This window comes from Pieris brassicae, chromosome 4 (genome assembly GCF_905147105.1).
Source record: "Pieris brassicae chromosome 4, ilPieBrab1.1, whole genome shotgun sequence".
NCBI classification, from domain to species: domain Eukaryota; kingdom Metazoa; phylum Arthropoda; class Insecta; order Lepidoptera; family Pieridae; genus Pieris; species Pieris brassicae.
Window position 1 is genome coordinate 6,041,067 of NC_059668.1, and position 18,792 is coordinate 6,059,858.

The window sequence follows — 18,792 nt, forward strand, 5'->3', positions numbered from 1 at the left end:
ATATTGCGTGATAGGATAAGCAATAGTAAGATACGTTAGCAATATGAGTGGATATTGCGTGATAGGATAAGTAATAGTAAGATACGTTAGCAATATGAGTGGATATTGCGTGATAGGATAAGTAATAGTAAGATACGTTAGCAATATGAGTGGATATTGCGTGATAGGATAAGTAATAGTAAGATACGTTAGCAATATGAGTGGATATTGCGTGATAGGATAAGTAATAGTAAGATACGTTAGCAATATGAGTGGATATTGCGTGATAGGATAAGCAATAGTAAGATTCGTTAGCAATATGAGTGGATATTGCGTGATAGGATAAATAATAGTAAGATACGTTAGCAATATGAGTGGATATTGCGTGATAGGATAAGTAATAGTAAGATACGTTAGCAATATGAGTGGATATTGCGTGATAGGATAAGTAATAGTAAGATACGTTAGCAATATGAGTTAAAAGGGGACATAGATACAAAAGGGAATATTTAGGAGGTTTACCCATCTAGGACAGATGAATGAGAAGCTGTGTGTGCCTTGTATATAAGAAGGTAATCGTTGATTGTAAAATCGGGTTGGGTAGGTCATGTCGTACACGGGTACCTGAAACAAATAGAGGAGGTACTAGAAGGACAAGTTGATGGTAGATGTCATCAAAGTGGAGCGAGAGAGATATGTCGGGACCGTAGCAAGTGGAGATCCGTGGTGTCTACCTACCCCTTCGAAGAAAAGCGTAATAATATAAATTGTGTGTTATAGACGGGCTTAGCTTTCATTTGTTTAACCTTATTTTGCCTAATTTCGTAAAAAATGTCGTTTGATTAATAAATAATGTCTGAGGCATGAATTAAACCAGCTATACTAAGTTAATGGATTTAGATACAAAAAGTTCATTGATATTGGTAAGACTAACACTCTCTTTTCAGGCAAACCCTCCTCGCACGGCAGCGTCTGCGTTGTCAAGCGCAAACGCAGGCAAACGTCCGCCCCCTCGCAATGTCTCGTTCGCGGGCGGACCTGATGGCGAGCTGGTCCTAAGTCCCTCGCAATTACGCTCCTAACCAAATATACAAACTATGGCCGATCGCGGTCTCAGTGTGCTTAATTACAAATTACATAAACTGTTCAGCGAAATTGACTTTTCTTTTGCACGACACCCCATTTGCAGATGCCTACGTGAATTGTGATACCGCGAACACTACCGTGTGACGGTTAACGGTAGGAATGTGTTACCTAATGTAGGGATTACTGAATGTGCTAGATCCATCCGTCTTATGCATACTAGGGATAAGGTTGAGAGATCTACGAACGCACCTAAATATTGAAATATAAACATTATGTTAAAACTGCCTACTACTAGATGCGAATTTATATTTAAATATAAAATTCATTAAAATAGATTTATAACTGACAATAATGATTGTTAACTGATGTATAAAGTGTTATGCGTATGAGCGTTGACTTTAATTTAAACCAATCGTATGTTTAAGCGCTGAGATTCTCAAATTATCTTCCATAATTAATTTAAAATAAATACGCCTTAACTTATTTTCTATATCTTGGCGCTTAAACGACGGAAAGAACACCAAAATATTTATAAATAGCTAAACGAAAATTGATGTACTGTTTAACAGTTTATGTTTTAGGTAAGGATGTGTGTTGATAAGATACGATAAATTATGCGTTAATGTGCGTTGTATGGCACACATAGTGTTTATAAATATATTTTAGAAGTATTTGCACCTTTCGTAGTGATCAATTGTATCTGCAGGTTTTATTAGAATAAAATTTCGCGAATTGAGCGATACATGAAAATGTTTTTGATTAGTTTCGTCAATTAATCTGAGGAAATGTATAGTTATTTTGTATTGTTTAAATCTAAGAATTGTCAATTAATTAAATTATTTCGCGTAATTTCGCTTATTTTAAGTCGTGCATTATATAAAGTATTTCGCACTGATTGTTTTAAGCTATTAATGTATTTATGATTCAGGAGTAAAAAATACGGTTCTATAATGAATAGTTTTAATGTAAAATTACTCTAGTCAAAATATACATTCTGGAACTTAATTTATATTATTTTTTCATAACAAATTGTCATTGCTTCTGAGTGTATTAAAATTACGGTATTTGTTAGTCTCCATAATTTTGGAGATCGTAACGATTATATATCTCAAATTAAATTCTTTGTCCTTCACACATTGTGACACACCACACCATTTTTGTTGCAAATGTTATATGGGAGAAAACAAAGAAATTATTATAAAATAATAATAATACGTTCAATAAAGCGAGAGAATATATGATATATATACACCGTAAATAATAACTCAAAATATAAAACTTTAGTATATCTAGAATATTTTCTTTTATTACAATTGTATATTTTGACTAGATTATCCGGTATATAAATAATTTCGTTATAACAATGTTCAGCCATGAATGTAGCCACCCATATAGACGTTAAGGAAAAATATGAGCTTTATTTAGAGTTTAACCGGTGGCTTATAACCGATGTTAAAGTACCCCATTTGTCATTTTATTTCATTATAATTTAAACCTTCTTATGAATAAATTCTATAAAATACCTAAGCTATTACGTACGTACGTATACGTATTATTTTACTAGCGCCGATTGCATTAATGAGCTTTCGTTTTGCGACATCAATACCTATGAAAATGTATTTTTTAAATTTTGAAGAATCATGATAAATGCGATTCAAAGGCGCGTCATAATTTGGTTAAATAAAAATTTGTATTTTTCTTGAGACGAATTGAAGACTTCACTCATTAACTCTAAATTTCTATATAATTATATGATGGGTTGATATTTCAACCAATGAATATGACTGCGTAACTACGCGCGTTTACTTACTTAATATTAGCTTTTCAAATGCGCGTTATAATATTTATTTGTAAGGAGGTATTTAAGCGCACATTTTCTGGTGACAGGGTGATTTATAGATTTTGTCTACCAGCAAAATTTTGTATCATGTAGGGCCGGAACGGGAGCTTAATTCTATTTTCTAAATATTTCTGAGAGTTACACAGTCCGGCTCTTAACGTTTCGATAACACTCTTTTCTCACATATACCTACAGAGTCTAATTTGTAAAAAATATTCAAAAATTCCTATTTACCTATCAACGTATTTTCCGCGTGTTTGTAATTTTTTAGTCCGCACCACATTTTAATAATATAGTAAATTGTAAATTTAATAATTGTGAAATATACGAATATTAACTGTTAAATTTGAACCCATCGCTCATTCTTCGCCGTCAGTTAGTTCCTTTTAGATGTACAGCGTTAGTTTTTCATTAACATTGTAAAACCTGACGTTTTGCGTATATAATAGGCTCCTGCCAAAACAACATATTGTACAGGAATTAATTCACCTACTTATAAGTATACAATTTATCACTACATATGTATTAATGAAATCAACGTCTCGTTATTTATATGAACTCCATCACCTCAGGTTTTATCAAGCATGTGCTTCCAGACCGCTTAGATAGAAGATTGTTTACGCTTAGCTTCTTATACTATGTTCTTCGGCCTAATGTTACCAGAATTAAATATAATAGAAAATGAAAGTTTATTAATTGTTAATTTGTAAATTTTTATGTAAAACGACTCATTGTACAATATGTCTAAAATGCAATCTTGTTCGAATCGCTTTCTTAACATATATTGGTTTTAATAAATAATAGTTTAATATCTACAGCAATAATTTAATGTTAATCGTCTAAACAGCTTTGTAAGTAAATTATAGTATAAGTTGCCCAATTACACAGATTTTCAATACTAATCTGTTAAATTGTTTAACGTTGAAAAGTGTATTAAATCCTAGTCTAAGAAAAATCCTGTGAACTTTTGAAATATATTTAAATTTAAAAAACTTATTTTGTCCGCCTCCATGATTCAATATTAACATGGAAAATAACTCTCTTGGGACTCTACTTCAGTTGAAACAATAATGGTGTACGAGATACCTAAATTATATTTCTAAAACAGCATATAGCATAGCAAATATTCACATGATTTATATTAGATATTTTTTTTATATGGTACTTATACGATTGAATTTTAAAATTGATTTATATATAAACGGCAATATACATATGGGAAATATAGAATACGCGTTAATATTTATATCGAATTATTTATCATGTTTCTATTTTAATTAAGCTCAAACACAGTTTTATATTAATATGAATGTTTATTTTAATTATCGTTTGTATTATTTATAGGCATTGGTGCATATCATGTGTATAGAGCAGATGATTAATCAAATAAATTAGAATGAAAAATAATTATGTTTTATTTGACCTGATCATCCAAACGATTCGACTTCATTACGATATTATCAAATACTTAATAAACAACGTACTAACAATCAAACTCAGTCGTTCATTAACTTTGAAATTATATGTACGCCTATTTGCTTGAGTAATTAAAAGAAGCTTTTGTCACATGTATTAGGATTTTACCTATGAAATTGGAGATTTGTATGATACTTTTAAAATATAAAAATCTTGGTATTTTTTGTTTTAGCTAGACAAAGTTCTAGCTCAAATTAAGTATATAGTTTTGCTATTGTCATGGCAGTTTACATATGTCTTGACGGTAGAAGTCTGCCGGGCAAGTGTTAAATTTTTCCCGCTTAAAAAATTGAAAAAAAAAAACAGAAATTAGTTGTAATGTTTAAGCTCGCCATTGTCGCGGAGAAACAATAGGGAAAAGCGACTGACAAGTCTTGATTGTTACATCTGCCTATAATTTGTTGTAGCACGTGATTATAAGGAAAAAACATTCGATACATGTTCATAAATAACGTGGAAAAGGGTTCAAAGCCATTTTAATAGACGACGTAAAAGCTGTATACGAACTCTCTTTTAACACTTTCTGTCATATTGTATTAACGCTAAGATAAAAAGAAACAGATGATAAATTTAGCTTAATCAGTGAAATATAATCATTTATAAATATAGTCTAGGTCGGGATACATTTTTGCTGACCATATTTACATAGAATAAATACTACGGCGGAAACTATTTTCCAGGCTCTAAGATCGATAGGATCGAATAGGACAGCAATTGAGGTAAATAAAAGCAAGGCATATTTAACATTTCATATATTTCCCAACACTAGTTACTTATTTACATTGCATCTTATATAAATCACAACATAGAATACGAAATACATATATTTTGACACAAACAAGACAGTTCCAAACTTTCATACCATTTGCTAATACACCAAAGTCATTTATACAATCGTTTATGTCGCCTAGGTTTCATTACTTAACCTAAATGATGAAACATATACATTTATTAAAGATATAATAAGCAGATACGAAAATATTTTAATTGTATATGCGTTAGTGATTCATAATAGTGATCTTCAAGTTCAATAATCACAATGGTTTATGAGAAACGTTGCCTGATAAGTGTATTGAGTATTTTTCATATAACTTTGTTAGTCATACTTTATTCTTTCGTAATATCCTCCACATATAACACTATATAAATGACTGTTGATCATATCATATAAATCAAACCTTTTGTACCCCTAATTAAAAACTTACATTAGGATCATAAAAATATCAATTGTAACTACTATGACCACCAACCTGGTACCTTAAATTTTCGTGTATTGTAAGCTGAAAAAATATTTAATGGGCTTCTTCGAAACGCTTTTCAAAGACCTTTATATGACCAATTTTATAATATAGTTTTGTTTCTTATTAAGGCCGAAATCAAAATTCTGTATCATTTCCATTAAAAAAAGTCCAGATTTATCGCTAAGTGTTTGATAATTTAAGTAGTTAAATTTACATACAAATATAAACATAAATTTTGAAAGGGTCTTTCGCAGTACAATTCACGAGAATTCAAGACCAATATTGGTATAGCGCTATGTTCTGAATGAATGAATGAATATTTATAGTTATACGATAAATCATTAAACCTACACTAATGGACCAGGAATTTTTATTCAATTTCTAACAAGGATTATGTTGATTTAGGTACATAGTTTACATTGAAAATTTGAAAAACAATTGAAATTTAATAAAAAGGTCTAAAATGAAGATAATAATGCTAGGTAATGAGTAAATAAATCTAGGCCATGTTAATACTTAAATATCACAAACAGCTTTATATGACGGAAATATTTAAGAAAAATTACTTCAGCAAACATGAAAATTTTCTTCGTCAGTATATTTACGTGTTGACCTGGATTATATTGCAGACAAGTGTCGGAAGTTGCGCAGAACTCATGTGGAAGTAAAAGTTCTAAATCTTTCCAAGTTACTGACGAATATGTTGCTTTTTTATTCAAAGTTACAATAATATGACACTTAAAAGGTTACTAATAAGACAGTTAACTTGACATAAGATGACAGACACTCTATGCCCAATATAGAGTATAGGCATAGAGTATCCAATTTTGTCAAATTAATTTTCAAATACAGAATAATGATATGCATCATAATGCACGTTAATGAATCAAATGTTTACGTGTAAATTAGAGAACCGTAATTGGCATAGATTATAAAATACTAAAAAAATACAATTTCCCGTATTAGAAAAAAAACTGTCAAAGCTACCCATACGTGTGTCCAATGAAGACGTTTTATGGCTTACGAAATGGCTGGTTTCTATATTTGAAATAATAGTTATAGCTACAAGTTCTAGATTGTTTTAAAGAGATGAAATACATTTTCAGAACTTGTGATTTATTTACGAAATATGGCAGAATAATGTTACAAAATGTGGGATACCGAATAAATTACGAACAATGCTAAAAATAATTAGACAAATATTTAATTGTATAAAAAAAATAATTTCATGTTATGGAGGAATGGACATCAAAGGTTGCGCTTTTATATAAATAGAATAGAACGTGTTTGAGACACGTATACTCAAATCTATCCTCAAAAGCTCTCAAACTTTGTATTTTATTAACTTAACAAGAAGTATTTTTAATTTGATTGCTAATGTAATGAAACTAAAAATTAAATAAATTTTAATTAGAACCAACACAACCTTAGTATATAACACAAAAATATCTATGACTGTACATTTAAAAATATATATAGGACAATGAAAAATATTATCTATACTATGTAATACAAAAAAATGGAAGACTTTAAAATAAAGGAATGGTTAGATTAATAAGAATTTCGACTAACAAAATACACTACATTTAAAATACATATTTACATTGAGGACTTTCGAAAACAAGAGATCACACGAAAAAACAGCTAACATTACGATCATGCCTTACTGATTGATGAATGATTTTTATTATTAGACTTTTATGCAGTCTCACACTTGAATAAAAAGTTGTTATTTATTTATTTATCAATAGGGAAACATGACAGACACATCAAGATATGTAAAAAATATACAAATTAATTATGGAAGTGTCCTTAACCTTTTCACATATATATTTTTTATTTACTTTATATAATTTTGATATTCGAAGTCGAATAGTTTAATTAGAAGTTAAAAAAAATCATTTTAATACGTTACGTTAATAAAAAAAAGTATATTTTCGTTAAATTATCTTATAACTCAATAAAAACAACATGGAGTGAGACAAAACAAACATTCTAACTAAAATCACCGGTCTCTTTTGATCACAGCGTAAACTCAAATTGACAGAAAGAGACAAACGTACGTAAAAGAGTGCTTCAGTTATCATCAATAACATAGTCCTATGATAAAAAATAATAATTGGAAAATATAGTTCTTATACCCTTTAATGAATATCCCAAAATAGATCGTGTCGATATCAAATAGTTTCAATAATACCTTTCCGTTTGGGTCTGCTCTCACCCGATATGAACGATGTTTCTTCTGAAGGTGTACGAGAAACCTTCGGAAGTTGAGACGTGCTTGGAGTACTCTGAAAGTACAATTAATTTATTTAATGTTTAATTTTGCCATGGATTCCTCAGGTACGTAGGAACATTACATGTGTTTTTTTAACGTGAAGTTGATATTTGACACCTTAGACAGTTGACATTTGACAGCTTAGGCAGTTGCAATTTGTCAATGAAATTGACATTTGCAGCGCTCAAGATCGCCTGAATTATTTAATAACCTGTATTATTGCAATTTTATGTAAATCTTCTTTAAGGGCTAACCTATTTTGATAAATTTCGTGTCTAGTGGACTAGAGAACGAATTATTTAATTAATAGATGAATAATCATCGCGACAATATCTATATAGATGTATTATGAACCTGTTATGCTAAAGTATTTTTTTTTATTAATAATTAATTTCGAAAACGCGTCTGAAATTCTAATAAATCAAACGACGATAAAGACGACAGACTTTATTAAAAATCCAGCTTTTATTATTCAAGGCAAACAAAACCAAAATAATATTCGTCCATATTATTAAATCGTTTTAGTGGTAATTAATTAATTTTAAAAAATCCAGTTATTTTCCTATGACTAGTAATTGCATCTGAATAGTTAAACCTGTTTTATAGAAAATATAAATGGTGTACCTGCTGTCGGCTGGTAGAGGGCGTGGCAGGGTGTGAAGAGTTTCTACGGATATCCTCGAGAGGGATCTCCTCCTGCGAACCCTCGCGCGACACCTTGCCACTGCTGCCGCGGGACACGCTGCTGCAATATATGTCTTAAGAGTTTATGCGTCTAATTAATCGATCACATCTTATCTAATTCGGCTTTCTATATCTCCAAATAATTATGGTTTCATGAAATCTTTCAACTCTATACAGTCGGCAATACATACTGATATGTACTATAAAGCCTCTTTTTGAGATTAGTTTTTAACATATATATTTTTTTTCAATGGATTGTTATACGTTTATATTATTTAGTTTAGTTTACTAAATCTAATATAATTACTAAATTAAATTATAAATATACGCATAAGTTATAGTTTAAGCACCGTTATAGTTGACCAAAATTGTCTAAATAACTTTAAAAAAAAAAACGACAAATGGGCAAATGATACTGATCAATTTATTTGGCAGGAGCAGTAATCCTACTTCTTACTTTCTAAGAAAACTGATATTTAGTATATGAGGTACCACGCTTGGAAAATATAAAAAAAACAGTAATACTGAGACAAACATTTCGATATCATAGTTAAGATTTATGCGACTGAAATATTTATATAGAAAACTATTTTCATGAATTAATGATGACACAAATACCTGTCTCTACTCATAGTTGTACGTTCACGGTATACTATAACGCCATCTTTTAGCACGTGCCCGCTGGGACGACGTATACGTCGATCTGTTTCATCGCCATCTATGCCTGAAAATATTTATTTTATGAATATATTACCTATTGCCAGGTTGAATTTATATTTTTAAAGGCAAGGTGCCTTTAGAGCGTGTATATGGACCATAAGTTTGACAACTAGTAATTATAAATAGCTTAAATTACTATATGACTTAATGAAAATTAATAAATGATATTTACATGCCTATTTTTAGATGGCTAATTGTGCGGATTTTTATAATTCTTGCAAATAAATCATATATTATTATTATTTAGTAAGAGAAATGTCCGGAATAATTTAGATGAAAGTAGTCGAACGTAACCTTAGTTAACATAAAACTTCTTTAACTCGACATTTTGTGTGGTTCTGAGCAATTTAACATCTAATCTAATCTAACATGGGCTGCGGCAGCTGCCTTTTATGGCCTCTATCGTTAACCCGAATATACCCATAACTTTCATAAATATGTGAAGTACTCGCATAATCAAAGACAATATTAAGTCTTATTTTGGAATAAAAATCACATCACTATTAGGAATTATTGCAACAAAAATATTTAATCTAGATTTTATGCCTAGCACGTTTTTGGAAAAACGTCATCATAAAGTGATCTTTATTTTATTTGTGGCACCTCACCGTTACTGGAAGTTGAAGGTTGAAATGAATTTCACTCATACATATCTACTAGAACTTACTTAGTTTTCTAGCATCGGTTATACATTATATTAATTTATTTTATGGGAATTTTCATCACATGAAAGTAGATTATATACAAATTATGTACTATAAAAGCTGCGTATATAACTAGCATGAAGTTTACGATAATTTCGTGAAATATTTTTGACAGCTCGAATTTACCTCAAATTCATAAAGTTTACTATAAGCTTTAGTACTAAATACGCCCATGAGCTAACGACCATTAGTACATACCAGAATGCCTCCTAACGGTGCTGAGTGATGGTCTTGCGAACAAAGGCCTATGTCTCGGAGCAACCGCTGGCGCAGAAATTCCCGACACTTCAAGCAATCGACCTATTTGTTGCATCTTCTTTTGGCGGGCTTTCGTCCGACCCTGTAAAAGATTTTAAAGTATTTTTGCTTGCCCTTATGTCAAGCTGGTTTCAATTCAGATATATTTATGTGTTGGTAGAACTTTCCTTTATTAAACCGCGTTATTAATAATTTATGTATGAAAACACAGGACTACTCGTGATTCGCTGATGGGCGAGGGTACAAAACTAAATAAGAGTAAAACGTATTAAAATAAATTTATGAATGAAACGTCTTTACTAGAAATCGTCTATAACGGGTTTCAAATGACTCATTTAACTTTTATCATCTGAATATTTACCTCAAATTAAGGTTTTTTTAATCCAATTGAAGAACCTATGTAACCTACTTACTTTGTTTGTATAACTATGTATGTTATAGTAACAAAGTATAAATCACTAAATAAGATTTTCAAAATTCCAATACATTTATGATTGCTCTAAAATACTGTGTGTATTTGAAAGTTATTGTAAAAGTTCGTACGGACGTCTATTATCCGGAGCTATTGTATAGAAAACAATAATTGCGTTTCAATCAATATAGCGCACGGTCCTTATATCACAACTAATACAGCGATTTCTTTCTGTAATTTTCTCTTATACACATACTAAAAATTCACAAAAAATAATTTATTAAGTTACTAAAAAAATATAGAAATATATGATTTAAAGTACCTTAGTTAACCGTTGTTTAGCTGCCATACTCCGTATATGATCGTCAAATTTAAACTTGGCTCTCAGCAGCACAGTACGGGGTGATACTCCAGTCGATCCAACCCGAGGCTTATGTATAGTGAGATGCAAACACCTGGGGTCTTCTTTATCACCCGTTATCTGAAAAATGATGGATGATATGATTTATTGAAATTATGAATGAATATGATCCTAGGAAATAATTATATGAAAAATAATTTTATTATTAATGTCTGGAAACATTTTATTTCACAGATTAGAAACTTGCTTTGCAGCAAAATTTTTTGGTTATTAACTTTTTTGAACACAAAGGGTAAATAATAATTTGTAAGCACAATATTTACCTCCAAATCTTGCAAACTTCCAACAAGTTTGGCGACACCCCAGCCAAGTTTTTGCTTGTCTGGTTCCACTAAAATTATCTGAATATTGTCTACTGCTAGAAACCGGTGTTGCCATGTCCCGTCTTTTTGAGTTATATCGCAGGATATTAAATCGGAATCATCTGGAAAGTATAACATGTTTTACAGAAACCGTGTTAAATAAAAAAGCGAAGAATATTTGAAATATTATTTTTGAACGGACATCGCAAAAAAAAGATTTCAATTTAGAAAAAGATAGATTCGTAAAAAAATAGATTTTGTATTTTTATACGCACTGAGATCCAAAGTCTTGCCAACTTGTACGAAAGGTGCATGATTAGCGAGCGGCAACTGAGTTTCTTGTTTGCCAGAGAGCTTTAAGTACAGTTCACGTATAAGGAAGAACGTACGAATCGCACGACGCGCTCGTTCCATCTAAAAAAAATTCTGCAGTTTTACTTTCATACGGAGGTTATGTTACGTTAGCAGGCGTTAAAATTAGTAATCTTATTATCTAACTCTAGTAACTCAGTTCTAGTCTTGAGTAAATGATCTTCGCTGATGTTTTTTGAATAATAAATCTTTTATGTAACAACAATAACATAATTGAAAATCAAAAATATAATGTATTATAAATAATGTTTTAATTCGGAGCAGCCATAAAAGAAACCCCATCAAGGCCTTTACAGATATGTATGCTCTTTCTATTTAAGTTTGGAGTTCGTATCTCCCAGGAAAATTTCCGACTGGACGCCGAAATTTCTAGAAAAGCGAACTGTGGAAGACTTCTAGCCATTGAAGTTACTATATTTAAATAAAACATACCTCGCCACTGGGCAACCTCTTTTCAAATGCGATTCCGGACATGGGGGTCTTTGTTGGCGGCAACAAGATGGCCGCATCCATACATAGCCATTCCACGTTGAGCGGTCGTTTGCACATCTCACAATACCTGTAATTGATATTATTTTATTATTAAATTCAGTTTAATAAATTTTGTTAAATGTTTAGGATAAACTACGGTAGAAATTCTTAAAAGGCCGGCAACGCACTCGCGAAACCCGGCATTGAGGGTGTCCATGAGCGGCAGTATCAGTTAACATCAGATGAGCCTTCTACCCGTTTGCCACGTTCTATAAAAACAAATATTTTAATAGTCTTTTCTAGAGATTAGCGCGTTCAACCAAAAACACTCCAAAGTATAGATTTTCATATGACAAAGGAAAAATACATTAAAGGTACTTTATGATGATTCAAAATTATTAAAACAAAAGTCAAATATTTTCAATTCTCCCAAATATCACATTATTTCATTAAAACTTACTCATCCTCGAACATGTCTAAGAAAATATCGTCGCATTTATAGAAATTCCTGGCTAATGAGGCTGCGCGTGCGCGTAGATTGTCCGCAGCTGATAAATGCCTCGCACTCGGTACTCCACTAGATCCTTCCATAGCTATCTTTAGTAGACGAGCCGTTATTTCACAGGTCACGAGACGGACTTTTGAAGCTGAAATTTATAATTAATAAAAATACCAATAGTAATAATGCCTTTATAACGATTAGTAACAATTTAGTTTTTTGTTTACAATATTAAGTTGTCGTTAGTTTAACGTTTTCTGTTTTCTATTAACGTACTTATTGGCATTGTATATTGTCTAAGTATTTTGTATTATAATATGGATATGTGTAGCTTACTAATAAATAAATAATAATAATATTGAACACATTACTTAAACAACTATGATATATATATATATATATATATATTATGTATGATAGGCTACCATCCGTATCACCTCGACGTCCGCCGTTCTACAACTGAGTGTTTTCTAAGGCAGTTCTTGCCACGCACCACTGTGTGAAACCAGGTGCCCACTGAAGTATTACCGAACCAATTCGACTAATGGGCCTTCAAGAGAAGAGCATACCAATTCTTGAAAGACCGGCAACGCACTTGCGAGCCTTCTGGTAATGGTAAAACGAGTACGCGGTGCAGTATTTTATCACAAACATGAAGAAAAAAACTTTATAAAAGGAAAAAAAATTAAACGAATTATTTGTACCTGGTTTACAGCTAAGATGGGCTATGGCCATCAACTTAGCGACCAACAGAGCGTTAAAATGATCTTTCGGTTTCGTCTGGTGTTCCTGGCCTACATTTTCATCGCGACTTTCTTTTGTAACCTTCTCACTGTCGTCTAATTCCGATTTTAGTAATGTGTCAAGGAGCTCGCTGCTCACACCTGAAATTAAATCAATTATTCTTTGCCCACAGGAACTTTATTATCACAAGTTTTTTTTTATATTAAAAGTCTTACCAACTACAAATCCATGACAGCGTGAAACAAGATTTTATACCAATGATCAATTATTGCAAATAAAATATACATACTAGAGATGCATTCGAAACCTATAAATCGACAATACTTTGGATTTGGCGATATTTTAATGACAGATAAAACAACCCGCGTTCGATTTTAAAAAAAAGTAATGTAAACACGCATCTTGTTTGATCTAGTTCATTGCAAACGAGGCAAGGACTATCTATGCCCGGGGAATTCCCGGGTTTTATTTAGTTTGTTGTCTCTCTCGACCGCTTTGTCCCCGAGTATTCCATTTCACTACTCACTTTAGTCGGCTAAAAATTTCGGCATCGGTTTCGTATCAGCATAATAGGCGTTACGATGCATCCCTTATACATACTTATCATTAAAAGAATATATCCTTCTAAATTTACATTTACTGCCAAATCTCAAATCTAGTAACACCTTAATAACTTTGGTAAAAGAACCTTTTAAAGTATGGCAACCAAGTCCCAGGTTATTAAAAAAAGAAAATGTTAGGTTTTTTTTTAACTAGTATACACGCAATCTTACCTTTGTTATTAATGAGAGCATACAACAAACACAGTGCAAACAACGCTTTATAATCATCTTCATTGCAATCCAACGAGTCTAAAATAGTCTTTAGAAACGGTTTATTATCGATGTCTCTCCTCTCTTTGTCTATGATATTTTCAAGAGTCAAACTTTTTTCTGTATTCGTTAGGGATACAAGTAATTGCTGCTTCTCTTCGTCCGTTATATTATTGAGATCTGACATTGTCTTTGACGAGGTTGAATCTATTCCCGAATCTGGGAGAGGTGAATCGGGCATATTTTCTTTGACGGGCGATTTTATCGATTGCACTTGAGTGACTAAGTCTTCTGTTGAGTCGTGGGCGATACTTGACGTTTCGCTGATATGGGAAGTGGACGGAAGTGAATTCGACACCAATTCTGGGTCAAGATCACAGCTGGAATGGTCTGTATCGTAGCCGAAAGCTTTGGCCCCACTATACTCCGGGGTCGTATAATCTCTATCGTGGCATGTCGAACATTCTAAAGCCTTTTCTAAGCTCAGCTGGGGCTTTGCAAACTCCAATTTGACATTGGATTTTGCTGTACTGACATAGGTTTCTAGAATGTTCATAGCCCCTTCGTCAAATATCGATATGTCGGATTGTATAATGATCCAGGCTAGGGCGTGAACTATTGGGCCGTGTGTGATGATTAGGAATACTTGAGATAAAAGAAATAGAGAGACTACGCAAGAAACTGAAGGTTTTAAGTCATCTTCAGACTCCATCTTCTGTATTGGATATTTCAAACGGGGAGGTGTGTCGGAGCTTCGGCCGGATAGAATCGCTTCTAAATTTCGCGTAATAACTTCTATACTTTGAATATGATCGCGGTTATACGGTGAAGATGTAGGACGTTTAATAGATCCCGATGTCAGCGAATAAATATATAAAGGTATTAGAAGTTTATGCAAAAGATGTTCAGTTAAAACATCGTTAAGATCTGGAATGTTCAGACATAGAATATCATTGATATAATGCAAGTGGTCTAAATGTTCAGCGACCAGGTCATCCAGCTTTTGCTGCGATTGATGGCTGAAAAAAGCACGCCTGTTTTGTAATTAAATTTCACTGTTATGTATACCCTAATAAAAATAAAGGCGTAAAGATTCATCGTCAAATTGATTAAAAAAAATAAATCAATGGCGCTACAACCTTTTTAGGTCTGGCCCTCAGATTTCTGTATCTATTTCATGATCATTTATTAATCGAATAGGTAAACAGCCTTCCGTGCCTGACGCACGCCGTCGACTTTTTTAGTCTAAGACAAGCCGGTTTCCTCACGATGTTTTCCTTCACCGTTCGAGCGAATGTTAAATGCGTACATAGAAAGAAAATCCATTGGTGCACAGCCGGGGATCGAACCTCGAATCAAATTTAATTATACAAATTTTAAATATTTATTTATTTATTACATACAAACAAAAAATCTTATATGTGAACTGAGAATTGACAAAATATATTAAAAATATACTCACTCAGCATCGTTTCTTACGCAGGCATCTAGCTCCAAGATATGTTTACCAATGAACCATACCAAATTACTAAAGTATGGTGCTGCAGTTCTATAAAAAAAACCGTTTTAAAAGAAAAATCTAAATTATTGCTTCATTCATCGATTTTTCATCGTGATTTTTCTATATGTGTAATAAATATCCTATGCAGAAAAAATAAAGAGGTTCGGTTATATACAAAGTATATAGCGCGGTTGGTTAATGTAATCAAATATATACTAAAATAATATTTAGTTTTAGTTGTTATATTAGCGTTTTTCTAGGTTTAGATTACAGTGAGAAGGAGACATTTATGACCTGGTTGTACTTCTTCCTGAATTTCTCATATTAAAATAAGATTTTTGTTGGTTCATCAGGTTCATATAAAACATTATGGAAGGAGGACCTTAGCATGTAATAATGCAAGTATGAGTCAGCATTCATAACAATAACGTTAATAATAACACACTAAAATAACAAACAAATATATGAACTTTTGGTATAAGGTATACCATTACACATAATGATCAATAACTAATGCAACTAAGTCCATTATTTTCAAACAAGGCAAGTACACAGTTCTGGATTGGTTTTAATGTATAATTTCTTCACATGCAAGAACTAACAAAGATAGTATAGAATTAAGCATACCTATCTCTTATAAACCGCAACATACTGGCATCTTGGACTCGGTAAACATTCAATGTAAGTGTACGGACGGCAATGCGAACCATAGATTCAGGGTGGTTGAAGAATTTTATTGCTTCTGTATACAGTGGAAAGTCTTTAGTGTGCTGAAAATTAAACAAGCAATGTTAATATCAATTTAACCCTTAATACACAAAGGGGACACCTTTCTTATTAGGCCCTTATAATTATACAATTTATTCTTCAAATTGTTACTGGCATAAAATAAAATCTGTTGAGGTTTTGACATTAACATTTTAGAGTATATAACAATATGCTATGTTTCATTTGAGTTTAGGTCCGGCAACATTTTGGCAAACAAAAATCTGCTTTTTGTTTACTTCATTTATAATTTTTTTTAGGCAAGGGTTAATAAGCCTTGTTTCTGTATACCCATCCAAAGCTACGAAAGGTGTCAAAGAAATATGTGTACCCAAACTATTATAAAATTAGTTAAATAATTAATTATTTGTATTCCACACTAAACATTAAGCCATCTGTGAGGTGTGGAATCCATTTATCAAGGAGTGACCAATATGACTATGTTTATTATAGAATATATAGTTAATTAGATGTTAATTAATAATTATTTAACCTATACAAACTTAAATGATTCTTACCTCATTATAAAAAAAGTGAATTGTGTGATTATTTAATTTCAAACTGAGTGTTTTTAAAAATGAAATGTAATATGCCATAACTTCTTCATCGGAAACATCAAATTTATGAACAATTATTGAGTTGACGTGGTTATTGCTCAATAAATAATCTGAAATAAGAGTTTTCTTTTAAATCTTTGAATGGGTAATTCATACAATACTTCAATCGATATCTAACAAGGTAAAGAAAGTGTTAAATGTGCTTTTGTGACATTTCATAATTACATACTTAATTAGAAGAATGTATGTTACTTAAGAGTATTGACACTATTTTCTGGTAACCAATGTTTTTTTTAAAGTAGTTATTTGAAATTAACAAATGAATAATAATAAAATGACAGCAGAAGTTTATACATGTTCCTAATGTGGCAATGCTAATAGTCTTTACTAAAACTAGTCTTTTTATTAACAATGGTTCTAGATATGCCCACAGTATTAAATAACAAAACATTATGCATCATCAACTACAAATATAGTAAGTTTAATATTTTATTTATAGTATAAGGTTTCTAATTACTATATAACCTTACTTAGGATTACCAGTTATAGTGATTCTATCATAATGTTACATTTGATTTGTTTCATTGCATTATAGGAAGTACAAAATGTTACATATCACATGCATACATTTGTGAATTAGTATAACACCACAGTAGGATACATATATTATATGAGTAAGAAGATTATTGGGCTTTTACATTTTCCAAAGCAAAGCAAATAAAACAAAAAGACCTTTGGGTACATAGCCTTTGTGACGAAACAAGACACAAAGTTAGCTGAACTACCTACTGTCTCATAAATAAATCTATATAATAAGAATAAGTTCTTAACTTACATAGTGATGTTTCATTCCTTATATTTTCAAATAAAATATTAAGTGTCTGTAGTAATTGTACACATACATATGAAGATCCTCCACACTTTTGCCTCATTATCCTAAGAAAATATGATAACATATTCTTTTCTAGAAAAAAGCTGTAAATAAAGAAAAGTTGATAAAGTTTATTTTATTATTAGTTTAATAACCAAGGCCAACTAGATAGTTATCTTCATATATCTTTAAAAAAAATTCAACTATATTGTTTTATTGTTTGGAACTACTCACTCGAACACTGAACTGTCGTTTTGATCTCCCCATATTAGAATTTCAGCAATACACCTTAAGGATTCCACCAATATGCCACGGTTACTTTCAGACACAGTTGTATTCTTACATAGTATATTATGTAGATATTTGAGCCGTTCCAATGAATGGGGGTTCTTGGGGCGACCCCATCCACCCCCAAACCAGCTCCTACTTCGAAACATCACACCACAAAACTAAGACGAAATATTTGTGTATTTTCTGAAACCACTACTTATGAAGTTAGAATGTGTGATTTATGACACAGAACGTATCCATTTCAGTATAAATTGCAAAGACAGAAAATTTAGTATTGTAATTAAAAAGCATTGCAAAATGATAATTTATTTTTACACTACAAAAACTTGTTTTTTTATTTTATTTAACATGCACTTGAATCATGCTGTCAATGATATCAGTTTATAATATGACTTTGACAGAAGACATATGACAGTTTAATTACTTTTCTGTCGAATGTCAGCTGTTTAAACTTCAACAAAAAGAAACTGCGGGATTCCGTCGGTTACGCGTATATATGTATACACGT

General features: G+C 31.5%; 2 protein-coding genes across 10 annotated transcripts in view; one reads left to right on the plus strand and one right to left on the minus strand.

The window, feature by feature from the left end:
• The window catches only part of LOC123707934, a 33,572-nt gene extending 29,388 nt beyond the window's left edge, over nucleotides 1-4,184 (plus strand). For all 4 annotated transcript variants that reach the window (XM_045658256.1, XM_045658258.1, XM_045658255.1 and 1 more), the window contains one exon: nucleotides 927-4,184. In XM_045658256.1, the coding sequence (XP_045514212.1) occupies nucleotides 927-1,061 (135 nt within the window). In that variant the 3' untranslated portion in view covers nucleotides 1,062-4,184. The remainder of the gene's footprint in view (nucleotides 1-926) is intronic.
• LOC123707933 (protein CLEC16A homolog) lies at nucleotides 361-18,617 on the minus strand. Of its 6 annotated transcripts, none has more exons than XM_045658251.1 (18): nucleotides 18,228-18,617; nucleotides 17,958-18,097; nucleotides 17,084-17,232; nucleotides 16,428-16,570; nucleotides 15,762-15,848; nucleotides 14,261-15,333; nucleotides 13,703-13,705; nucleotides 13,448-13,627; nucleotides 12,705-12,891; nucleotides 12,206-12,332; nucleotides 11,677-11,815; nucleotides 11,363-11,523; nucleotides 11,001-11,159; nucleotides 10,207-10,348; nucleotides 9,203-9,308; nucleotides 8,525-8,642; nucleotides 7,820-7,913; nucleotides 361-603 (listed from the first exon to the last, which is right to left on the minus strand). In XM_045658251.1, the coding sequence occupies exons 1-18, from the start codon at nucleotides 18,428-18,430 to the stop codon at nucleotides 506-508; spliced, it is 3,309 nt and encodes a 1,102-aa protein (XP_045514207.1). In that variant the 5' UTR covers nucleotides 18,431-18,617; the 3' UTR covers nucleotides 361-505. The 6 variants fall into 6 exon arrangements, with proteins under 6 accessions (XP_045514207.1, XP_045514204.1, XP_045514208.1 ...); XM_045658248.1 differs by having other exon boundaries at nucleotides 8,525-8,645; XM_045658252.1 differs by having other exon boundaries at nucleotides 8,525-8,645; nucleotides 14,261-15,318; nucleotides 18,228-18,616.
• Nucleotides 18,618-18,792: the final 175 nt, after the last annotated feature.